Source organism: Cyprinus carpio, chromosome B5 (genome assembly GCF_018340385.1).
Source record: "Cyprinus carpio isolate SPL01 chromosome B5, ASM1834038v1, whole genome shotgun sequence".
NCBI lineage: Eukaryota > Metazoa > Chordata > Actinopteri > Cypriniformes > Cyprinidae > Cyprinus > Cyprinus carpio.
Genome location: NC_056601.1, coordinates 20,157,191 through 20,179,638, shown reverse-complemented (window position 1 = coordinate 20,179,638; position 22,448 = coordinate 20,157,191). Strand labels below are relative to the sequence as shown.

At 37.0% G+C, this 22,448-nt stretch overlaps 1 protein-coding gene across 4 annotated transcripts; it reads right to left on the bottom strand.

The window, feature by feature from the left end:
• Positions 1-232: 232 nt before the first annotated feature.
• On the bottom strand, positions 233-20,531 carry LOC109070443 (tubulin-specific chaperone cofactor E-like protein). 4 transcript variants are annotated; one of them, XM_042724830.1, is made up of 10 exons: positions 20,391-20,531; positions 15,997-16,119; positions 15,028-15,197; positions 14,564-14,703; positions 13,297-13,478; positions 12,299-12,555; positions 11,735-11,769; positions 11,511-11,653; positions 11,241-11,327; positions 233-3,392 (listed from the first exon to the last, which is right to left on the bottom strand). In XM_042724830.1, the coding sequence occupies exons 3-10, from the start codon at positions 15,164-15,166 to the stop codon at positions 3,068-3,070; spliced, it is 1,308 nt and encodes a 435-aa protein (XP_042580764.1). In that variant the 5' UTR covers positions 15,167-15,197; positions 15,997-16,119; positions 20,391-20,531; the 3' UTR covers positions 233-3,067. The 4 variants fall into 4 exon arrangements, with proteins under 4 accessions (XP_042580764.1, XP_042580762.1, XP_042580763.1 ...); XM_042724828.1 differs by having other exon boundaries at positions 11,241-11,358; positions 11,512-11,653; XM_042724829.1 differs by having other exon boundaries at positions 11,241-11,358; positions 11,512-11,653; positions 15,997-16,115; positions 20,391-20,509.
• Positions 20,532-22,448: the final 1,917 nt, after the last annotated feature.

Below are 22,448 nucleotides of genomic sequence, written 5' to 3'. Positions count from 1 at the left end.
TATATCAGTCTGTGTGTAATGAATGAATATAATATACAAGTTTCACTTTTTGAATGGAATTAATGAAATAAATCAACTTTTTGATGATATTCTAATTATATGACCAGCACCTGTACAATCAAACATGGTTCGTGTCAGATGTAATGTTATGTCCACTAACAATAAAACAATGTCCTTAAAAAGAGAAACTTCATTACCTTTGCAGCTTGGGGGAGCATCAAGTCTAAAAGAATTTCATGCAAAGCCTTGGCTGCTATTTATTTGTAACATTTTTCAATATGGCATTCAACAGAATTTCACATAATGGTAAATACCATTACTTGTAACACATATCACACACTTTTACAACGATATTCCATATCAGTGTTCATATAATCATTAACACTGAATTGGTATCCATGGCATGCGCCAATGGCCCTCTTTACACTCTGAAAAACACAATTATACAGACCCAGGAATAAGTAAAGATGTCAGCACCTGCTCTGTTAACATTTTGGTTTTACAGGCCAGATGTCCTTAGGGAGCAGAACAGAGAGGATCAAGTGTCATCACCACAACCACAACACAATAAGAACAAAATATGAGCAATGAGAAACTTGTAGAGACACAGGCACTGCTGAAAGATGGGATAAATGGGATGCTGGAAGCAAACACACTACAGTTTGTAGATGAGAATAAAAGCAAACATGCATTTCTAGTGAGACATTGGCATAGTGCAGGATTATTATCCAAATGGGGCATTATGGGGTTTTGCGATTAGCAGTGAAGAGTAAAATTACACAGGGAGTGAGTAAATAAATGTGGCAACATTATGGTATAATCATAGGATTTGGATAAAAATATGACACTCAAGCTAAATTTCCAGTAATAGGACACAACTAAAACAGCGATGGAACTTTAAAGCATAACAGAGTCAGATTAAAGTGCAAACAGAAACTGGAGTTCTCGGTGAGAAGACATTAACAGATCATCAGTGTGACATACGCGGTTACACTGAAACGAAGCTGTCTAAATATCTCACAACAATACCCATGCAGACTCTTCTTCCCATCAAAAGCACTAATATATATAACCTCTTTAGCTAATCTCCCCTAATGGATTCTGAGCTCCCTGTTAACACCTTCCGCTGGGATAGGGTTTCATAGGGACAGCTTGGTAACTAGAGAGGGAGTCTCTATACTATATCAGTCACTCCAACATTGGAGCCATTCTGCAGGGAAATGGTATGGGAATGAATAGGACAAGCCCTGGTAATCCAATTCCTTATATGTATAGACTGGTATGTGCTGACTGTGGTTAAAAAAAAAGTCCACAAAGACTGAATGTTAAAATTAGTATGAATCTGTGCAACACATTTATATTACCCATTTAGTTTTATATTGAGAAAGGGCATGGTTTAAGTTTAACAAACTGTTCTCTTTGGGAAGGGAACAGGTGTTTAAAAAATACACTGACAGTCATTTGCAAGCTATAAAACAGACAAAATGAGGTTTGTGTATGGGTTCCCCTAATGTTTCATGCTTATCAAATGACAGCAAAAATATCTTCAATTTCCTTTAAACCTGTTATATGTCAAGATTTAAAAGAAAAAAATATAAATAAAAGTCAAAGTCAAAATTAAATATATCAGTGATATATATATATCATTAAATATATTCCACATTCACATTTTTTAAAATAATAAGCCAACAAAACGCATATCTACTCAATAAAAATTTAATTAACTTAATTTTCATTATTATTGGTCCCCTTGGGTTTTCCTTCTCTGTAAAATAGGGATGATAATAATCAACTGCAGATTTAAAATCTAACAGCACATGATCTGTCTAAAACATCAGTGAGATTATGGCACCTATATAATCCAAAGACTCTTTCCACCAGTGAGAGAGGAGACTACGGGATCGCAGTCAGTCTGAGGTCATAATAGGGGGAGCTGCATTTGTGAATGTAAAGTCTGTAAACTTTAGAGGGCTTCAAGATTGTATGTGACCCTGTTGTAATTCAAGCAGAAAAGAAGTGGCTGGTGTTACAGCTGGAGTATAGGGTTCACTTTCTCTATGCCCCCAACCCCCGCCAGACCACCATCCCGCCATCCCATCTCACGGCCTTAACACTATGTTAAGGGCACAGGCAGCCAAAAGACCTAAGGCATCTGTCTCTCCTGCTCTAAGCATTCACAGTCTGCATCTACATATTTTTTACCTAGAATTCAGTCATTTTGATATCTTTCAATTCTAGCCAAGATGTCAGAAGATGTTACCCCGATTCACAATGGTAAATTGAAAATAATGGTTTATAAACTTTACGATTTTGCAGGAAATGTCACTTTTACGTAATTTGTCTTTGCTGGGTACATTAAGTAAAACTAATGAGCAACATAAATTCAATGAATCATTCGAAAATGGAAGACAGTTACCTGCTCAAAAGACATTGAAAAGACATGGATATCTGTCTTTTTAGATTCCTTCTTTCTTTTAGGAGGGGGCCAGTTTTGATATTGATAATGACATTTGCCCTTATGAAATGTTTGCACACTGGTATACCTGTACTTCTCAAACCATCAGATTTATCCATGCTAAAGAGCTGAGCTGAAGCTCAACTCACATGTTTCCCAAAATAATGTTCCTCTGCTAGTAACTTGCAGTTTTACCCCTCAGCTGCTAGAGGGACAAATATTCCATACTGCACCTTTAATAAATGGTAAAATAATCTTTAGAGTAGAGGCATGTATGCGGTTGGGGGTAATTCCTGAGAAGCAGTCTCACACACACAAAACAAGAAAAGTCCACACATTTTTTTGTCTTGTATACATACATCCGCAGAGCAGTGGGAATTAAAAAGGTCTTTTTAATCCTGATCCAATGTCTCTTTTTAGGGACCATTTTTAAATAAGATTGAAGATGCTGGAAAACCAGAATGACAGTTTTTCTTAGTCTTAAACATAAGGCATGCTAATTTGTGCTCTGTTCACAGAATTCACATTGCCTTAATTGGAAGATGGCATTCCAATAACTCTGGAAACCAGTCATTTTTTCCAAACAGTGCTCAGTTGTTGCTCTCTTTTCTGTCACTGTGTCTTGGGCACCACCAAGATTTCATCTCCATCTCGTATACTGTAGGAATGAAGTGCTCGTGCTCCATACTTCATCTCCTGAGGCTCTAGTGCATAGCCAAGCTGCCGGTCGATATAGTACACACGTATCTTGTTTGGAGGTAGCTGGACCATGGCCCTCAACTGCTTCTTTAGGTCTGCCACTGTCTGATCCAATCTGAGCTCTAGGGGTTCTGTCTGGTCCCCAAAACGCACCTCTACCTGGACATGGCAAAGAGGGCGCAAATCCACCTCTGCAAGTGGGGCTAGGCGGCCATAGCGTGCTACCAAAGTGTGATACCTGAAAAGAGTGGACAGCAGTGAGAAAAAGAGAACCATGTTAATTTATCCCATGTATTTTAGTTAAGTTATCCCCTTTTAGTTAAAACAGAAAGACTGTCAAGAAACCAAGAACAGAGAGAATAAACAAAAGCTCTGTTCCAAAAGTATAGTGAACTGCCTAGCTAGAAAACATTTTCAATCAACAAAAGTATACTGACACAAAGGTTATTGCAGACAGTAGGCAGCAACATTTTGCTTCCAAGATAACCTCTTACTCTAACCAATACTGATAAAAAACAATTATATTGAATAAAAATTATTTCGATTTTTTAATGCTTGTTAGAGTATTTATTTAATAGAGTGTTCCACAGATGGTGTAATATTTTAGGTCGGGGTGGGCAAACTTGGCCCTTCCAGGCCACTTTCCTTCGGAGTTCAGCTCCAGCCCAAATCAAACACACCTGAACAAGCTAATCATTGTCTTCAAGACTACTAGAAGGATACAGGCAGGTGAGTCATATCAGGGTTGGATCAAATTTCTGCAGGAAAGTGGCCTGGAAGGGCCAAGTTCGCCCATCACTGTTTTAGGTCAACCGGTAGTCAATCTGGTTCTCTCGACAAAAAAAAAAGTTGTCCAGAAGTTAAAAAATGCTTACTCATTACTGGGTTTTAGAAGTCCTTTCTACGGCACCCCAGAGTAAGCTTAGCAATATGCTAACCCTACTGGGATCAGTTTTGAGTCATACTTTTACATCCAGCAGTCTTTCTGCAGAGTTGCTGCTTTTGTGGATTTCTCCAATTGTTCCAGTTCAGTCAAAAGTGAGGTTTCATGTCTTAAAAGTCAACTGCTTATGTAGACTAACAAGTCAACTAGCATTTGGAACAGAGCTAATGATCTATGATGATATATGCTCGAAAAACCTGGTATGTGTACATATGCAGACGTCTCACCCCTGTTAAAGGATTAGTTCATTTCCAGAATAAAAATTTCCTGACAATTTACTCACCCCATGTCATCCAAGATTCAATGCTTCTTTCTTCAGTTGAAAAGTAATTAAGGTTTTTGAGTAAAACTTTCCTGGAATATTCTCAATTTAGTGGACTTAAATGGGAGCCAACGGGTTGAAGGTCCAAATTGCAGTTTCAATGCAGCTTCAAAGGGCTCTACATGATCCCAGCCAAGGAATATGTATATACTTTTTAACAACAAATGCTCATATTGCACTAGTTCTGTGGTGCGTGTCCACGGCTTCACGCATTGCGTAATCACGTTGGAAAAGTCATGCGTGGTTAGTTCTTTGTCTGTGTACTTCTAAAAGGTAGGGTAGGGTGAAAAATTTAATCTCCATCATTTTCTCATCCAACTTCAAAATCGTCCGACTTTGTTTTACCTTTTTTTGTAAAGGGCATTTGACTTTTTTGCATGTTCGCTTTTTTAAACACTGGGTGGGTACTTCCGCCTACGTCACGTGTGTGTGACTACGTAATGTGTGAGGTCAAACTAGTGCAGGATGAGCATTTGTGGTTAAAAAGTATATCCTTTCTTTTCAACTGAAGAAGGGGGTGAGTAAATTATCAGAATTTTTTTATTCTGGAAGTGAACTAATCCTTTAAGATGTGTTTTTGGTGAAGTGGTCAGCCACATGGTCAGGAATTTATTGTGCTATCTCCCAGAAATGAGTTTTTGCAGGGTGGGACGTCTGCATATGTCTGTTTCCATCAAAAGTGTCAATTACCCTCAACTGTTTAAAAAAGACAACTCCTCTAAACAAAAATAATGTCAGTGCACAATGGAAGTGAGTACAGATCAATGTGTGTGTGTTTATGAGAAGATGCGGTTGTGTATTTGTGTACCTGTTTGTGTGTTTGTGAAGCACAGTGAGTTTTAAACCGTGAGAAACTTCTCACCACCACCCCGTTTACCCTCCCTTTCCCGTCTTGTTGAAGGATTGTGGGAAAGATAAGAGGAGATCGGCAGGAACAATTAAATAAAATCTCCACAAAAAAGTCTTTTAGCTTTAGAGGGCTACAGTAACCGACACAGCCAATCAAAGTAATTTCCCCAGCCTGTCCAGAAAAGTCTCCCTACAAAGCAGAGCCTGAGCCTGGGTAGGTGCCTGTGGCTCCCTGCCTTCGCCATGGGAATACTGCCCCCTCTATACAAAGTGCCACTCTGTCTGAGAGAAAGAACAGTCTCACTCAAGGGTCTCATTTAGTGTGGCTAAGCTCCTTAAATGAAGGCGAATGGGTGTTCGCTGTGATAACATAGTTGCATTGGAATCCTTGAACAGTGCTTAGATCAGTCTCGGAGATGGGACCGGACAGTCGCCACCATGCAGTGCACCAGGTTCATAGTGGAGCCATATAGTGAGTCTACTGTAGATACTGCCGTTGTTGATGCCCTCAAAAACAACATGATCTGTTTTCAGGTAGATAAAATGGACGCAATCACAATTAGCTCAAAATCTAGATACCTAAAACTTAAGATGGGAACCTGTCTGTTTGAAAGGTGCAGCAGAGATACAGAACCACTCAACACAACTGCCATTTGTGCTTTCCCATTTTTAGGACTGACGGTCATTTTGCATCAGTTGAAATTGAATCTGTTTTTAAGACAGTGTAGGCAATAACTAGTATATCTACATGGGTTGCTATAGTAATGATGTAGGTGGTTACATGAGACCTAGAGCATTGTTGTCTTTCCAACAACTGAGAGTCACACAAGACAAAATACCAGTAAAAAAAAAGCAATATTTCTGTATTTAACGCATACGTTATTGTCCAAAATATTCACTTTATATTTGGGACCCAATGCTATTGAGGATATTAGCAGGCCCAGGACAATGTTGTCGGTTGTCCCTCCTGACAACAGCCCTAATACTATGGAAAGAGTGAATTAAAATGAATTCAGACATAGCTGTAGACACTACCTTGCATTCTTTATGACGCTAGGTGTCCTGAGTGACAATAAAAAGTACTTGGAATTTGAACTGATTTCTCAGACTAGAATACATTTAATAATTTGTTAGCTAATAAATAAATAAATAAATAAATTTGCTGCCTGTTTGAAGAAAATGTTATTAACCCAGGTTCGGCACCTCAAGTTATCAAGTCAAGTCAACTTCAATGTAGTCACCACTCACCACTATACCATTAAATTAATTAAAACTGCAGTCCATAAGTTTTGCCTCTTTGTCGCCATCTCTGTTTGAAAACCTGCAATTGCAGCTGTTTGTGGAATTATCTTCATTACGTGGGTTGTGTGCCAGTGTTCTGTCGATTTGTCGTAACCTGTCAGATTTTGCTACCTCCCATTAAAACAGTGGGTAGTACAATTTGACAACGAAAAATGCTACTGTAAAGTTATGGTTTCTTAACGTCTACACCTACCACAACCCTAAACCTACCCTTACAGTAATGCAAATACAGTAATTATGTGTTATATTCGCAGTTGTAGCTAGAAAGGATACAGCTACAGTAAACCAACAATAAATAATTTTTTTCTACCTATTAGATTGTTTTTATTAAAGTCTACACCTACACCTACACCAACCCTAAACCTATCCTTACAGTAATGCAGATACATTAAGTATTGTTGTTCAGCATGAGAAAAAGGACGCAATATTGATGTGCGCTTGTGCAGTATACCCTGGTAGGAAAATCTGATGGGTAGGATAAAATTTCAGGACACCGGCACAGCTCCAGCGCAGATTAATCTAATGTTTTGAGGAGTATGTGTGACTGTTAGTCACCGCACCGGTGTGAATACTGTACTTTAGAATCACAGATTCTGGCCTACATCTTGGAATATATGACCCAAAAAAAAAAATTCCACTTGGATATTGTCATCTGAACGAGTAAGTAACAAGCCTGCCACGTTTGTTCTGACCAACTGAGGAAAAAAGCATTACAATAAATCGCGCTACAATGGTGATTTAATCTAAAGATCGGTTAGCTCATATCACATCAAACAGTGCAAATTATTATTATTGTTATACTTTATTCTCAAATTATTAATGTTAACAACATCAGCATTGCCTATAGTGTGTATTAGTGTGTAGATTTCAATTTCTGCACAGTCTAATCTCTAATTACCATACCATTCGAATTTCATATTAAGAAATTATTTTAACCCAAAAAGCAAATTATGCTCGCTTTGAACTGGTTGTCTTTAAAATACAAATCTTGTGTAGGATAATCCCAGGCTATCTGTAATCAGAAGCACATTTAAAACTGGAATACAATTTCATTTCATTTTAAATTTCACCAAAAAAATTACAGACTGAAGCTTTAAAACTGTAGCAAATGCATTAAATGCTTTAATGGGAACTTGTCTACATGTTGTCTATGAATCCTTCTATCTTGACATCTTTAGCATCGACATCCACCATGATGGATGCTAAAGAGCCTGGTTACGCAATCCACTTATCTTCTTAAATTTCTCATTGTCCGTAAAGAGTGATGCACTTAGATTTTCCCTATACATTGGCCTTCTTACATCCTTGTAGGCCCCATGTTGGCCTGTCACTGTCAAAATGTCAACAAGGTCCCAGGCTATAGTTACTCAAAGAAAGTAAGACCAATAGCCTCTTTCATTTTCTTCACACTCTTCTTCTGTCATCCCTGTCTTTGCATCCCTCCCCTCTGCTACCATTCCTGTGTTTCCCATTCCTCCAAGGGAGGATCAACATGCCCATGGCCACAGCTCAGGTTTTAGTTACTCACTCAAAGGCTGTTAAATATATAGAGCTCCTTCATCTATTTAACGGCCTCCCTCTTTCCTACATACACTATAACAAGTGTACCTCACAGCCTTGGTACAACTAAACTAAAGCTGAAGTATTTAACACTTTTTGTTAATAGGACAGTACAAAAACTATTTTAGTGCACATGAAGTAGTTTTGGAAGGGTATTCATAGGTATACACTAAACAACATACATAGGCCTGATCTAGAAAATCGTTGTGCGCAATCAAGCAGTGAAAGGTTTGAATTACACAAGCCAGCACTCAAATCTCTACATCTTCTCAGCTTTATAAAGATAACAGTCCCATGCCTACTTATACCTAAAGTTTATGTCTAAGCAACCGTAAATGCGACTAAGGTTACTGTGAAATCACTTTGAAAGTCTCTCAAATGGTTCTAACCATGCTATCACAGTTTGAGTCTCATATATTAGGCTGAATGGGTCTCTACACCAGTTATGTCTCATGCATTCAAAGAGGGCCCGGTCCAACGGTGTTTTTCAGGTCAGGGAGGCATAATTTCTTTCTGCCCATCTCTTTCTCTGTTTCTCAGATCTTTGTCGTCTTTCAGAGTCAGTAACATAGCCTAAGCTCTGATCTGCGCCCAAAGGGTGGGGGAAAGAGCAGGCTGGGTTCAAAGAGGGGGCAACCTTAACCCATATCTAGAGTTTACATCTACTTCTACACCTGCCCTTCCATCCTCCAGTGCCAACTCTCATCTAAACCTCATCCCTCTGGGAAAATGGCTTTCCCTCCAGAGAAACAGACAGAAAGGGACAGAGAGAAAGAAACAGATTATGTGGATGGAGTGAGGAGGTCAGAAATGAGGGTCAGTGTTCCCTGGTTTTAGTTTACCTAGGTATTGAAAAGAAAGTCTCTGAAGAAGTGGTCCCCGTGGACACAAGAAGAAATAAATAAAAAAATCAAGTTGTTAAGGAATGGTTCACCCAGTCATGAAAACTTTATCATCTCTTTTGAAACCGCTTCGATTTTTCTTTCTTTTTGTCAAACAATGAAAGTGAATGGTGATCACAGCTGTCAATCAAAATTTTATTCAGATTTCCAATAAATACATGCATACATTTCAGTGCGTTCTTCACTACTGAAGACTTAGAGAACTAGTTGTATGAACAACTTTTATAAGTGGTCCCCATCTACTTTCATTTTATGGAAGTGAGCAGCTCAGATTGCAGCTTAATCTGCTAAACTTCTCTGATGTTCGACAAAAAAAAAAGTCATTCAGGTTTAGAAAAACAAGAAGCCGATAAATGATGACAGAATTTTCAATTTTAGGTAAACTATTTCTTAAGTATGTGCCCTGCATATGTCATAAAAAATGACTTATTAATTTGTGGCCATGTTGTGCTAATTTGTTCCCTTCTTTTAATTGAGTTCAATCATTTCCAAAATTTAACTAAATCGGGGAATAAATGATTGCTGTGCGATGAATTCTTAATTTGTGGTTTTTATGTATTTATGCTATGGTATTTAGTTCTTAGTTTTTTCCTACACGTCATGTGTGGAGCAATATTATAATCTGTTTAAGGAAGGGTTATTTTAAAGGGTTGTTAAAAACCTCTCAATAGTATCTGGTACTTTAGACTGAAGCCACTATTTCTGAGAAAGGCCCATTTTCACCTCATCTCTAGTTTCCGACCTTCTATAGCTGGAGCAGGAACTGTGTCATAACTGTTTAGACAACTTAATCAATTCACTAGGTCTGAGAGTCATTCCAGAACAAAGGCAACAGCATCTCCATTGCTTAACGGAAAAAACAGGAGAGACTGAGTCAGGAACGTCATTCCATCCCCTTTTGAAAAAATCCTCCAGCTAACTCAATCCCCCCCCAAGCAAATGAAAAGGGGCAGGAGAGAAGAACAGGGAAGGAGGGAGGGGGATATAAGGAGGGGAAGAACGAATAAAGCTGCCACCTTGTGTATCGATTTTCTGATTGGAGTATTCCAGTACAAAGGCGTCTTTGAGGAGGGAGAGAGTGGACACATTGTCTCCCAAAGGTTAGAATACCCTGCTGGAAGCTGGGGCTTGCCGCAGTCACTGAAAAAGTCCTCTGCACATTCTCCCAGGTTAAGTGGAATGGGGTGTGCTAAGAACGTGGGTGATCCGTTTTCCGTGTCTTTGACCTGCAAAGACCCTCCAAAATATCCCCCAAAATGCCCACCAAAATATCCCCCGAAAGTCCCCCAAAAATACAGAAGCAATGAGGGAACAGGGAAAGCCAGAAGACACGAGGGATGGGAGAGTTAAACATCACCAGGATAACTGGAGACACCAAACTAAAGGAAAGGAAGTGAAAGGAAAATAGGTTGGAAAGTGTGGATGGCCACCATGAAACTTAAAACATGGCCAGATAGAGAGAGAGAGAGAGAGAGAGAGAGAGAGAAAGAGAGAGAGAGAGAGAGAGAGAGAGAGAGAAAGAGAGAGAGAGAGCACTTTTTGTGCTAAACCGGAAAGAGGTGGCTGGGCTTTCAAAATGTTAAGATTTTATTACATAGCTGCAAATAACTAAAGTTAACAATGTTTTATAGAAAAAAGCAATACTGAAAAATAAAAAACTGCAAGGACTAAACTAAACTTTAATGTCTGTGGAACAACTGTATGAGAATGTAATCTAAATTACAGCATAACACTTGTTCAGTAAATTATTCAGAATTTAATAGATAATATTTAATTGTATATGAACAAGAACCTAGTGCTCATTATAGTCATTATGAAATTAAAATTCATCTCTGTTTTCTGAATGCCTATTATGGATCTTATTTTGAACTCATTTTGGCATGTTGTTACATCTTTTATACCTCATAGTTCCACTCACATGTTTATATACTGTAAATAATTAAAAGACAGCCTTTAAGTGACTTTGGGAAAAAGGATAACATTAGTCATGGGTAACAAATAAAACTTGCGTTTTGCAGTTATTAGGGAATAAAAAGAAGCATATTTTTTAGATTTATATGATAGGTTGATTAAATAGAATATTTTAATACATAGACACTGGGATTTTCTGGGATGAACTGTACATAGTTCTCTAAAGAAACAAAAAAAAGAGACTGAGAGAGTTGTGTATATGGAGTCTGGTGGTGTTTAGGGGTGCGGGTGGGTCACCTTTGGGGTAGCTCATCCTCAGGGCAGTCCAGGTGGTAGCGGATGAAAAAGCGCTCTGCATCCTCTCTTTCTCCATCAGTGACAACACTGCCGTTCAAAACAGTCACGTGAGGCAATTACAAAACACAGAAGATGGAAAAGTTTGTGTGAGGGAGAGAAACAGAAAGAGACATGGAATGTATGTGGCCACATTGATTTATGCAATCATTTCCAACAATACTTAAAAATGGCAACTTCCAAAAGTGGCTCCTTTTGTGTACGATTACTTACTGTGCTACCATAAGACAACGTCTCTCCTGATCATTGTAGGGCTGCAGTAAAGGAATACCCATCAGTCTGACTTCTTGAAGCTTTGGGAAGAAATTCAATTTCTCAATGTCCTCCCAGCGACTTAAACCTAAATAACACAGCACCTACATTTCTGTTAATAATCCATGAAAGTGGATAAAAATAAAATCCAAAAATAAAAATTCGGTCGATTTTTAATTACTCACCCACGTCATTCCAAACACATTAGACTTGGGTTCATCTTCAAAACACAAATGAAAACATATTAATGAAACTTTTGTCCCTCTATGCAACACTCAATGCATCCAAAACTTTGACAGTTGAAGCATCATAGTTTTAGTGGAATATACTTTAAATGGAGGGACAGAAATCTCTCAGGTTTCATTGAAAATATCATTTGTGTTTTTTAATATGAACAATTATCTAATGGTTTGGAACAATATGAGGGTGAGTAATTCGTTTTTGGATTATTTAGATTAGGTACTTAAAAATATTTACAACCCAAAATCACAGAAATTTGCTGAATAACCCAAGAAGAATAGTAGAAAGCTACAGTGGAAGGGAAGATTTTTAATGAATAACGGCTTCAATTTTGGTCTTTTCCTTTTCCTCAAGACTTGGAGTACAGTGCATGAACCATGTGTGGACGACTTAGGGTTTGGCTTCTCAAATTAACCTAGATAGTAAAGGTTAATGCTGCAACTACCTAGAAGTGTGTGTGTCTGTAATGATATTCTTTCTACAGAGATGATGCTCATGCAATCCAGCACCTGAGTTGTGTAGGTTGATGCTGCACAGATTGGGAAAAAGTCTCTGTAGGGAGTCCTCAGGCTCGTGGATACACGAGAGTGAGTTGTTTGCCAGGATAAGAGACACTAGGCCTGGATACATGAGGCCCAACTTGCGCACCTCCGCCCAATCCTGCAGCTGGTTATCTGTGATATGCAGCAGGCGCAGGGACGGGCACATTGTAGATGACACACTCACGCTCTCATACTCGTTCAGACACAAAAACAATTCCTCTAGCCTACATACATACAACCACAACAAAAAGAAGAAAAGTTTTAGTGCATGACAAAATTACCCGTTTTCGAAACTAGTGCTATTCCACAACACAGTGCTAAAATAATATCTACATTTTAATAGAAAATGTTAAAATACATAAAGACAGTTAGTTTGGCATAATATTTGATTTGTTAATATGATTTAATTTCTCAATAAAATATTTAAACAAAACTGCTTCACTGTTTGCGGTAATTTAAAAGTAATTTTATTTAAAATCACTAAAGTAAATCATGGCAAAACATATTGATCTCTATTTATATTTTCATTTTTACAATGCCGAGAATTGCTGTTAAATGATTAATCGTGATTAATTTCATCAAAAATAAAAGTTTTTGTTTACGTAATAAATGTGTTTACTGTGCATATTTATTATGTATATATAAACACACACACATGCATTTAAGAAAAATACATTGTTATTATATTACATATATTTATATATAATATAAATTATATGAATATAAATATATACATATAAATACACATAAATATTTTCAAAATATATACCGTATATGTGTGTATTTATGTATACATAATAAATATACACAGTACACACACATATATTATGTAAACAAAAACGTTTTTGGATGCAGTTAATCGTTTGACAGCACTAATGAGAAACTGCACACCTAAATCATAAATAATGTATAAAAACACATTCACAAACACATTAGATGGGGCAGACCGAGGCACACACACTTACTCTGGGATCTCTCGTGTAAGTGCATGCACCATGTCCCAGGTGACATGCGTGTTATTGAGCACGAGGCGGCGGAGGCCTGAGAATGCTTCAGCAGCGCCAGGCTCTAGACTCGACCCTCTCAGTGGATTCATACTCAGATTGAGAAAGTCTAGGTTAGGGATGTTACACAGGATCTTGCTTATCTACAGAGAGGAGAGAAAAAGAGAGAAAAGAATGAAAAACTGACCAAAGATAAGCTGTTTGTCTTGTCAAGCCTGTGTCAGGTAGCAGACCTCGATTTCACTGTATTTTTGCATGTTACAGTCTAACATAAGCGTAAAAATAACACTTTAGTAAAGGTAATTTTTAAAAAATAAAATAAAGGTATATTTAGAAATTAGTTACATGAACAAAAATGCATAAAATTAGCCAAATATTGCTGGGAAAAAAGCTTGTCCAGACAGAAGTCCCTTTCAAATTAAACAGCATTCTGTTTGTCAACAGCAAATTTGTGTGAAAAGAGATAAGCCACATGCAAAATCTGTCTCTTATTCAAAATTCCATATCACATGGATTCCAATGGAAATGACCGGATTTCATCTGTGAAATTTTGTCCAAAAAATGGTACATGTGACCCAAAAAAATGAAAATTAGCTTAAAATGTACTTACTTTCAGGCCATCTGATGTTTATGAGTTTGTTTCTTTATCAGAACAGATTTTGAGAAATTTATTGATGGACAGTTATTGATTTACTGAAGTCATGTGGACTACTTGTGGATGTTTTTATCAGCTGTTTGTTTTATCAGTTCATTTTGACAGCACACGTTCACTGTAGAGGATCCAATGGTGAGCAAGTGATGTAATGCTACATTTGTAATTGAAATTTGTTCTGATGAAGAAACAAACTCATCTACCTGAGGGTGAATACATTTCCATTTATGGGTGAACTATTCCTTTAAGACTTATTTTCTAGCAACATCAGAGTAGTGAAATCTGATAAAACTTAATACGGCTTTATATATTAACCATGATTTAATGCAGTAATACTTTTACAACATTTTAAGATCTTGGGTAATCTTAATTTCTACACATACTAGCATATATATTTTTTTAAGTTGCATAAATTAACATTAAAAGTGTTGTTCATTGTTAGTGTATAATACCTAATGCATTAATCACTGATAATAAACTTCATTTTATGGAATTGTACAGTAAGTGTTACCTTACTGACATTCTTTGTGCTATATACACAAATGTACATACAGTGAGACAGAACCTGTGACTCACCTCTCCCCAGTCTTTTAACTGGTTGTGAGAGAGGTCTAGCTCAACCACGTGAGCACAGAAAGTGGCCACCTCCTCCTCATCTCCAGCCTCCGTGATTCCACAACCATCCAGAACCAGAATGCTGGGCAGATTCAGACGATCTATACACACAGAGGGAGACATAAACTGCCTTTAAATAACCAATTAATGTATAGATGAAAATTCATTTGAATTTGAAGACGTTACAACCACCCGTACAGGTTTTTATTTAATTTATTTTTTTTACTTTATTTATTTAAAGCATTTCACTTAATATCTTCAGAAAATCCTTATATTTTGGCCCTAGAATACATTGTGCTCTTCAACAGGTGCAGCAAAACCATGTTTAAAGGCAATAACCACTGTGTCAGGATCCAGATTGTTTCTAACACACCCTCTTTAACTAGCAGGCCCAGCATTTCACCTATGGCCAAAAATAAACTGACCTTTGACCGGTGAACCCTGGGGACTCGACCGGATTACCACTCCAACTCCTGGCCCACGGCAGTATGGGAAGTTTTCTGGGCTGTACTTCTCACTGATCACCTGCACTAAAGTGCGTCCTTCTGTCTCCTCTGACTCCATCTCACCTCTCCTCCCGCTCTCACACCTTCAGCTGAGCAAACAGAGGAGTAGCGTGTGTTTAGGTGAATGTAGCATCAGTTCCAGTGAAACAAACAGGTTTATCAGTTATGTCGACCAGGTGGACAGGCATATGCTTAAAAGAAACAATTTGCCAAGAGGGATGTCTGGAATTTTCAACCAGGGCAAAGATTAGTACAAGTTTTAAAGAGCTGATATTTTGGTCAACAACATTTAATTTTGTCCATGATAAAAAAGACAAATCATCTAAAAAAAAAACTAGTTTAAAAACATGCAGAGTTACAGAAATGTGCTATTTGTATTCATGTTGGTTTTATATAGTTTTTAAAAACTTTATTACTATTCACATAAACAGTTTACATTCAATTACTCTAAAAATGTCAAGTAAAAAGTAAGAAAAAACATACTCCTTACACCTTGAATACATATGGTGTGCACACCTTAATCATCAAATTGTTTTTTTTACATATTTGTTTTAGTGTGAATTTTTTTTTTTCTGCTTGTTAACACTAGAAGATTTTAATTTTGTGGACAAAAGTGTTTTAATACTACCAAAAAGTGAAAGCACTTTCTTAATATATTTTTCTAAGAAATAATAAAGGATTAATAATAAAGGACTTGCATTTTAATGTATTTTTGAATAAACTGATAAAACAAAAAAATGAGTGTTCCGTCACTGACCCATTTGTCGCATGCACCAATGTTCAAATAATCAAAACACTAATACTCTACGCTAAAAATCAACGGATTTCTATATAAAAAAGAACAATGTTACAAGGTTAAAGCCAAAAGAGTGAAATCTGTTGACTCACATTTGATCTGGAGGTCAAATAGGAGCACATTGATGGTGGGCCTCCTGCCAAACAGCATCCAGGAATGGATCTCTTAACCTGCGGCCTTGTGGGCCAGGGCTGGGGGTGTCCCACAGCCCCTGACTCAAGAGTGTAAAGAATAGACAGAAATGGACAAATGAGATGATGCACATGTGTCACATGGAAAGCTTGTGATCACAGAACAATCATTCTTCTATCCCTTTATGATGCCTAGACAAATGAAGTAACACCAGCACTTGTATGGAAAGGTCTGTCTTTGAAATCAGATCCAATGACGCTTTGTCCGACTCCCATATGCTGCTGTTATACACAGAAGCACAATGGGAAAACTCAAGTGGTGCAAACGGATGTTGCGCTCTGAGCATATGTATCAGCCTCTTCTAGATAGATGAATCTGTAAGTGTAAAGAGATCTTTATTGCTAAAAGACTGGCCTGCTGATTTATTCCGTCTGTGGGTTTCTTTCCATGAGCAGAAGAGTGATCTAAATCTAATCTAGCACAGAAAGATATCTGTCACAATCTTCTGTGAAGTCCATTCAAAGTACATCTCACAAACTACACTTCAAAGCAAGATTCATCTTGCTCCAAAACCTTGTCCGTCCAGACCAGACAAAGTTTTTTTTTCTTTTGAGAGAGAGAGAGAGAGAGAGAGAGAGAGAGAGAGAGAGAGAGAGAGAGAACACCCGTGGTGGCTGGATGGGACTGCATTTCCTATTAGAGACCAAACATTTTTGTTTATGTAACTAATATATAAGTGATATAAAGAACCAATCTGTATTCTTTTAACAGTTCTTTATGATAAGGTCCCATTAGATATGAAATAAATGCATCAAATAACATTGATAATGAAAAACACATTCATATTTTTTATCTTTGTTTTGTAAAAAAAAAAAAAAAAAAAAAAAAAAAACTGTTCTTTGTTGATTAATATTAGGTTTAATATTACCAGATTCAACTTTTGATTTTAATAATTTATAAGTAAATGTTAAACAATTTACATGAATAAGATTAATAAATGGTTTAGTAGTTTTTTTCATTGTTAATTCATGGTATCTAATGTAGTTGGAACGTTACTGTAAAGTGTTACAAAACAGTTGGACACTTCTGGACTTGGCTACTGCATTTTAATTATGATACAATCCACAAAATATTTAAGTTGGCATGAAATGGAAATTGCAATGGCTTTACTTTTCACTGTTGTTTGCTAATTGCTGACAAACAAATAGGTGTTTGGCTCTAAAAAATGAAAGGTGGGGCCTCCATTCCTGCAGGCGATTGGTTCTTTTATCTGTAAGGCAGGACTACTATTTGTTGCTTTAAAGTCTGTGTGAACCTGAAATTGCGACATAGTTTAAAGGGATACTCCACCCCAAAATGAAAATTTTGTCATGAATCACTTACCCCCATGTCGTTCTAAACCCGTAAAAGCTTTGTTCGTCTTCGGAACACAATTTAAGATATTTTGGATGAAAACAGGGAGGCTTGAGACTGTCCCATAGACTGCCAAATAAATAACAGTGTCAAGGTCCAGGAAAGTATGAAAGACATCATCAGAATAGTCCATCTGTCATCAGTGGTTCAACCGTAACGTTATGAAGCGACGAGAATACTTTTTGTACACAAAGAAAACAAAAATAATGACTTTATTCAACAATTGATTTAATCTTTGTGTTTTGAAATCAGTGTAGCACCATTTTGGCAATTCTGAGCTGTACGCTATTCTGACTATGCTTTTCATACTTTCCTGGACCTTGACACTGTTATTTACTTGGCAGTCTATGGGACAGTCTCAAGCCTCCCGGTTTTCATCAAAAATATCTTAAATTGTGTTCCAAAGACGAACGGAGCTTTTACGGGTTTGGAACGACATGGGCGTAAGTGATTAATGACAAAATTTTCATTTTGGAGTGGAGTATCCCTTTAATTCACCATTGTTACATATTTCCAAGTGAAACAGTATATTCCAAACCACTCCTCCTCCGAGAGTCAAACGCTATATTAAATGTTAAAAATAGAGGGTGGAGCATGATTTCATCTCTAGCTTAATTTTTTGATTTTGACCAGAAAATAGGAGAAGGGTCTGGCTGCAGACTTGCACTTGCACTCTCAGACTTGCACTCTCAGACACTTGCACTTCCGGTAGTGACATCACTTGCAGTCTTTATTTTATATTTTGTTCTATTTATTTATTTATTTTTGTTTGAATCTCTCAACATTTTACAACAGCAGCCAGGTGTTGAAGACAAGAAAAAAGAAACTAAATTACGAAGTCACTTGCAATCTCCATTTGCACTCTCAGCTACCTGCGACGTCACTTGCAATCAACAGAAATCGTGCATGTTGCCAGTGGAGACAAGACGCTGTGGTGATTAAACAATTAAAACTAATATAGTACTATAACGTACAGGGTCCTGCAAGAAAAAAAAACAAGACCCGCAAATCCGCAGCCACAAAACAGCAGAATATGAATGCAATGCGCAAAGTCTCTCATTAAGCGTTTTTCCCGTATGCAGCCCGCAAAACATAAACACTTAATATGGCTTAATCTATTTAAGATGAGCTATTCAAATATCAAATTCAATATAGTGTATTAATATATTGAATAATGTATCATGGCAAAAACATGCGCAAAACATGGCATAATGTGGCATAAGGCATAGACTAAGCTGATGAAGAAGAAACTCAATATGCCCCTCTATTAATTATTAATATATACATAAACAATTGTACAGGCAACCAGGTGAGCCCAGAATAAAATGCAACATGCAAAGTTTCGCGTTAAGCGTTTTTCCATATAGAATAACTGTCTACAGCTCTTTTAGGTTTCATTGTCTTTGTCCATTAAAAGCTACATTATGTTTTTATTTATAATGATTTTCTACGGGAGGAAATGAAACGCTTAACGAGAGACTTTGTGCATTGCGTTCATATTCTGCTGTTCTGTGGCCACGGATTTGCCAGTCTTGTCTTTTTCTTGCAGGACCCTGTACGTTATAGTACTAATTTAGTTTTAATCCGTTTAATCACCACCACAGCTTTTTGTCTCCACTGGAATGAGAAACGATTTGTGTTTTTTGTAGGTTGTGTGTGATGTAGCTGGTAGTTGAGGTTGCGATTGAAAGTGACTTCGTGATTTTGTTTCTTTTTTCTTGTCTTCACCACCTGGCTACTGTAAAATGATGAGAGATTCAAACAAAAAATAATCAATAAATAGAACAAAATAAAAAGAAGGATGTTTGTTGCTGGAGGGAGAGGTGTTTTATGGTGGTGGTATTATGATGATGGTATTATGGTGGTGGTGGTGCAAGTCTGCAGCCAGACCCTTTTGTGGAAAATAGAGATATATAGATATATAGATAGATATAGGTTTTGACTAAAGATTTTTCTGTTTTTCCCTGTGGATTAACTTAGTTCACAATTAAACTTGATTAATATTAATTGTTCACCACAAGACTAGTAATGAATGCTAGCAAATAAGGCAATTTTTTATTTAAAATAAGAAAATAAGCTACTTTTCCATTATCGTTAGACCTGAAGAACCAATCACTGACAGAAAAGTGTGAATATCAAAAAACCCAATGAAACCGATAATTAACGTTACATCTCTCAAAACAACAGATGTTTCACATAAAAATGTTTCAAGATAAAATAGTCGATCTGCTGTCCTGCCACGAAGTTAACGTGACTCGACTTGTCCTAAAATAAGCCTCGGGTCAGGAGTCAGCCGGTCTTTAACGCTGTCAACAGCTGCGCGGTGCGCCTTGACAACTTGTTGAATTTCAAACGCACGGCTGCCATGACAACGCGTTTGTTTGAGATTAGCGCTGGTTCGACCAGATTCTGCAGCTCTGCAAAATAAACTTTTCCCATATTTACACGCTCAACGGTTTTGTTTTAGAGTTTCATGAGATTTAGTGTTTCACAACAATAACGGATAATACAGTACATGTCCGTTTAAACCCGCTGTATGACTTCATGATCAGCTAAATATAGAGTAAAACAGGCGTAATGTTCTCTGAAGTAGGCATACACAAAGGTGACGACAGCAGCCCATAAGCGCGTGGACTTTATTTATTTATTTATATATCACCAAAACAATATTTGGCTGTACCGAAAAACATAGTTCAAGGGTTTAAGTAAAATAAAACATGTTTATAAATGCGCCCTGCAGATAAAAATGCAAATATCACACGATGACAAAAGGAGAGAATGTTTACGATGCGGGATGTTTGGATAAAATAAAAGTATACAGTGTAAGTCGAATGACTTCATTTATAGCGCATCGGCCGTCTCGTCCTCTACAGGCTCAATAAATAAACGGCGAAATATATGTGTGGCATTTTATTTGAGTAAGTTAGTTTGATACGCTTACCAATGACAAGGTTCAGCAAACCGCTCTGCTTGTTGTTGTTGTTGATCCGTTGACAGTATTTTGAACACGAAGCTCTGCCGTAGTTACTTCCTATCGGGCTGTTGTGCTGCTGCTCCAGTACAGAGGGCGGCAGCATCACATCACAGACGCCGATCACAGCTTGTAAAATGACATGAAAATGTTTATCAGTGATCATTTCGTTTTAATCTTTTATGAGGAAAAACTTTATTTATCTGAATAAATATTGGTCTACATGAATATTACATTCACAAATGTTGGTGGTCAAAAGAGAAGCCTCTTATTAATATACTGAGATGATAGAAAAACATTCATGTGTAAAGTACAAGAACAAAATAACTCTAAAATGAACTGCTGTCTAAAAAGGTAAGATCAAAGTGTTGCCAAAGTTACAACAGACAGTAGTGATAAGTTTATGCATTTTAGTTTAAAATGAATTACCTACAAAACAGAAAATTGCGTCGCAACTCTGACAACTAATAAAATCTACAATAATTTATTAGCCTGTGACAAGTCAAATGGTTTTGTTTGGAATAATCTTTTATACTATAATTATGAAAACATAAAAGTTTACCTTTAAATTTTAGTATAGCGTCACAATTATTCTGTAGTGATTAAGGAAAATTTGTTGAGAACGCTGAGAACATTTTGTTTATTACAACTGTTAATTATTTTATTAGCACCATGTGGTTGTTTTAATTTATTATCTACGCATATGTGTTATACATGACTTATTACATTTTTATAGTGGTATCATCTTAAAACCTGAAGCTAGAAGCAGATGCTGCCTTAATTTTGAATAATACTATAATAATCTTATTTTTTTTTCAGTCATATTTTTAAATGACAGATATAGTAAGAATAGTTTTACATTGTGAAATTTCGAATTCAGCTAATGTGTGCTAATATATTTGTTTGTAATGACTCTCCTGTCTAAAAGGTGGCAGTATGGTTGTTGTGTAACTGAGAGTGCAGTTTGTTATCGGTGACGAAGAAGCAGAATAGGAAGAACTGCGTGAAAAACAATCCGGTACAATGTTATCAAGTATTGAACGCTTCGCTTTATAAATACACACACACACACAAAAAAAAAAAAAAAAAAAAAAAAAAAAAAAAAAAAAAAAAAAAAACACCGTCCATTTTAGGTACACCTATTCAATTGCTTGGTAACACAAATTGCTAATCACATGGCAGCAATTCAATGCATTTAGGCATCTAGATGTGGTAAAGACGACTTGCTGAAGTTCAAACCGAGCATCAGAATGGGGAAGAAAGGGGATTTAAGTGACTTTGAACGTGGAATGGTTGTTGGTGCTAGACGGGCTGGTCTGAGTATATCAAAAACTGCTGATCTACTGGGATTTTCACGCACAACCATCTCTAGGGTTTACAGAGAATGGTCTTAAAAAGAGAAAATATCCAGTGAGCGGCAGTTGTCTGGATGAAAATGCCTTGTTGATGTCAGAGGTCAGAGGAGAATGGACAGACTGGTTAGAGATGATAGAAAGGCAACAGTAACTCAAATAACCACTTGTTACAACCAAGGTATGCAGAATACCATCTCTGAACACACAACATGTCAAACCCTGACGCAGATGGGCTACAGCAGCACTACAGAGGCTACAATTCACACAGGCTTACCAAGAGAATGAGAATGTGTCGTCAGTCCAATGTTGCCAAATTAGCAATTTTGTTGCTAGATTTAGCAACTTTTCTGGCTACCCTAGCAACTTTTTTTTTTTCAAAAAGCACCTAGCAACAAATTTAGCCGTTTTTTTTTTTTTGTTTTTAAGTTTTTGGCAACTTTAAGCAACTTTTGTAAAGCGACTCAAATGATAAAAAAGGCACATGTTTTCAACTAAATTACACAAAAAGAGGAAACCATTGAACAGCTTGCCAGACAAGCAGCACATCAACCCGGAGAGAGCTGGAGAAAGATGCCTAACAGTACAAACATCAAATATGCATTAAGTTGCTAGTTCCAGTTGGTCAATAATAAATGCACATTTATGATACAGCATGTTATTAGCTTGTATATAT

Coding starts and splice junctions, on each gene's coding strand:
- LOC109070443 (XM_042724828.1), bottom strand. CDS start 15,166: ATGGAGTCAGAGGAGACAGAAGGACGCACTTTAGTGCAGGTGATCAGT. Junction 11,654..11,734: donor ATGTGTTTGGAATGACGTGG/GTGAGTAATTAA, acceptor ACAGAAATGTAG/GTGCTGTGTTATTTAGGTTT. Junction 11,359..11,511: donor ACGTTGTCTTATGGTAGCAC/AGTAAGTAATCG, acceptor TCTGTGTTTTGT/AATTGCCTCACGTGACTGTT.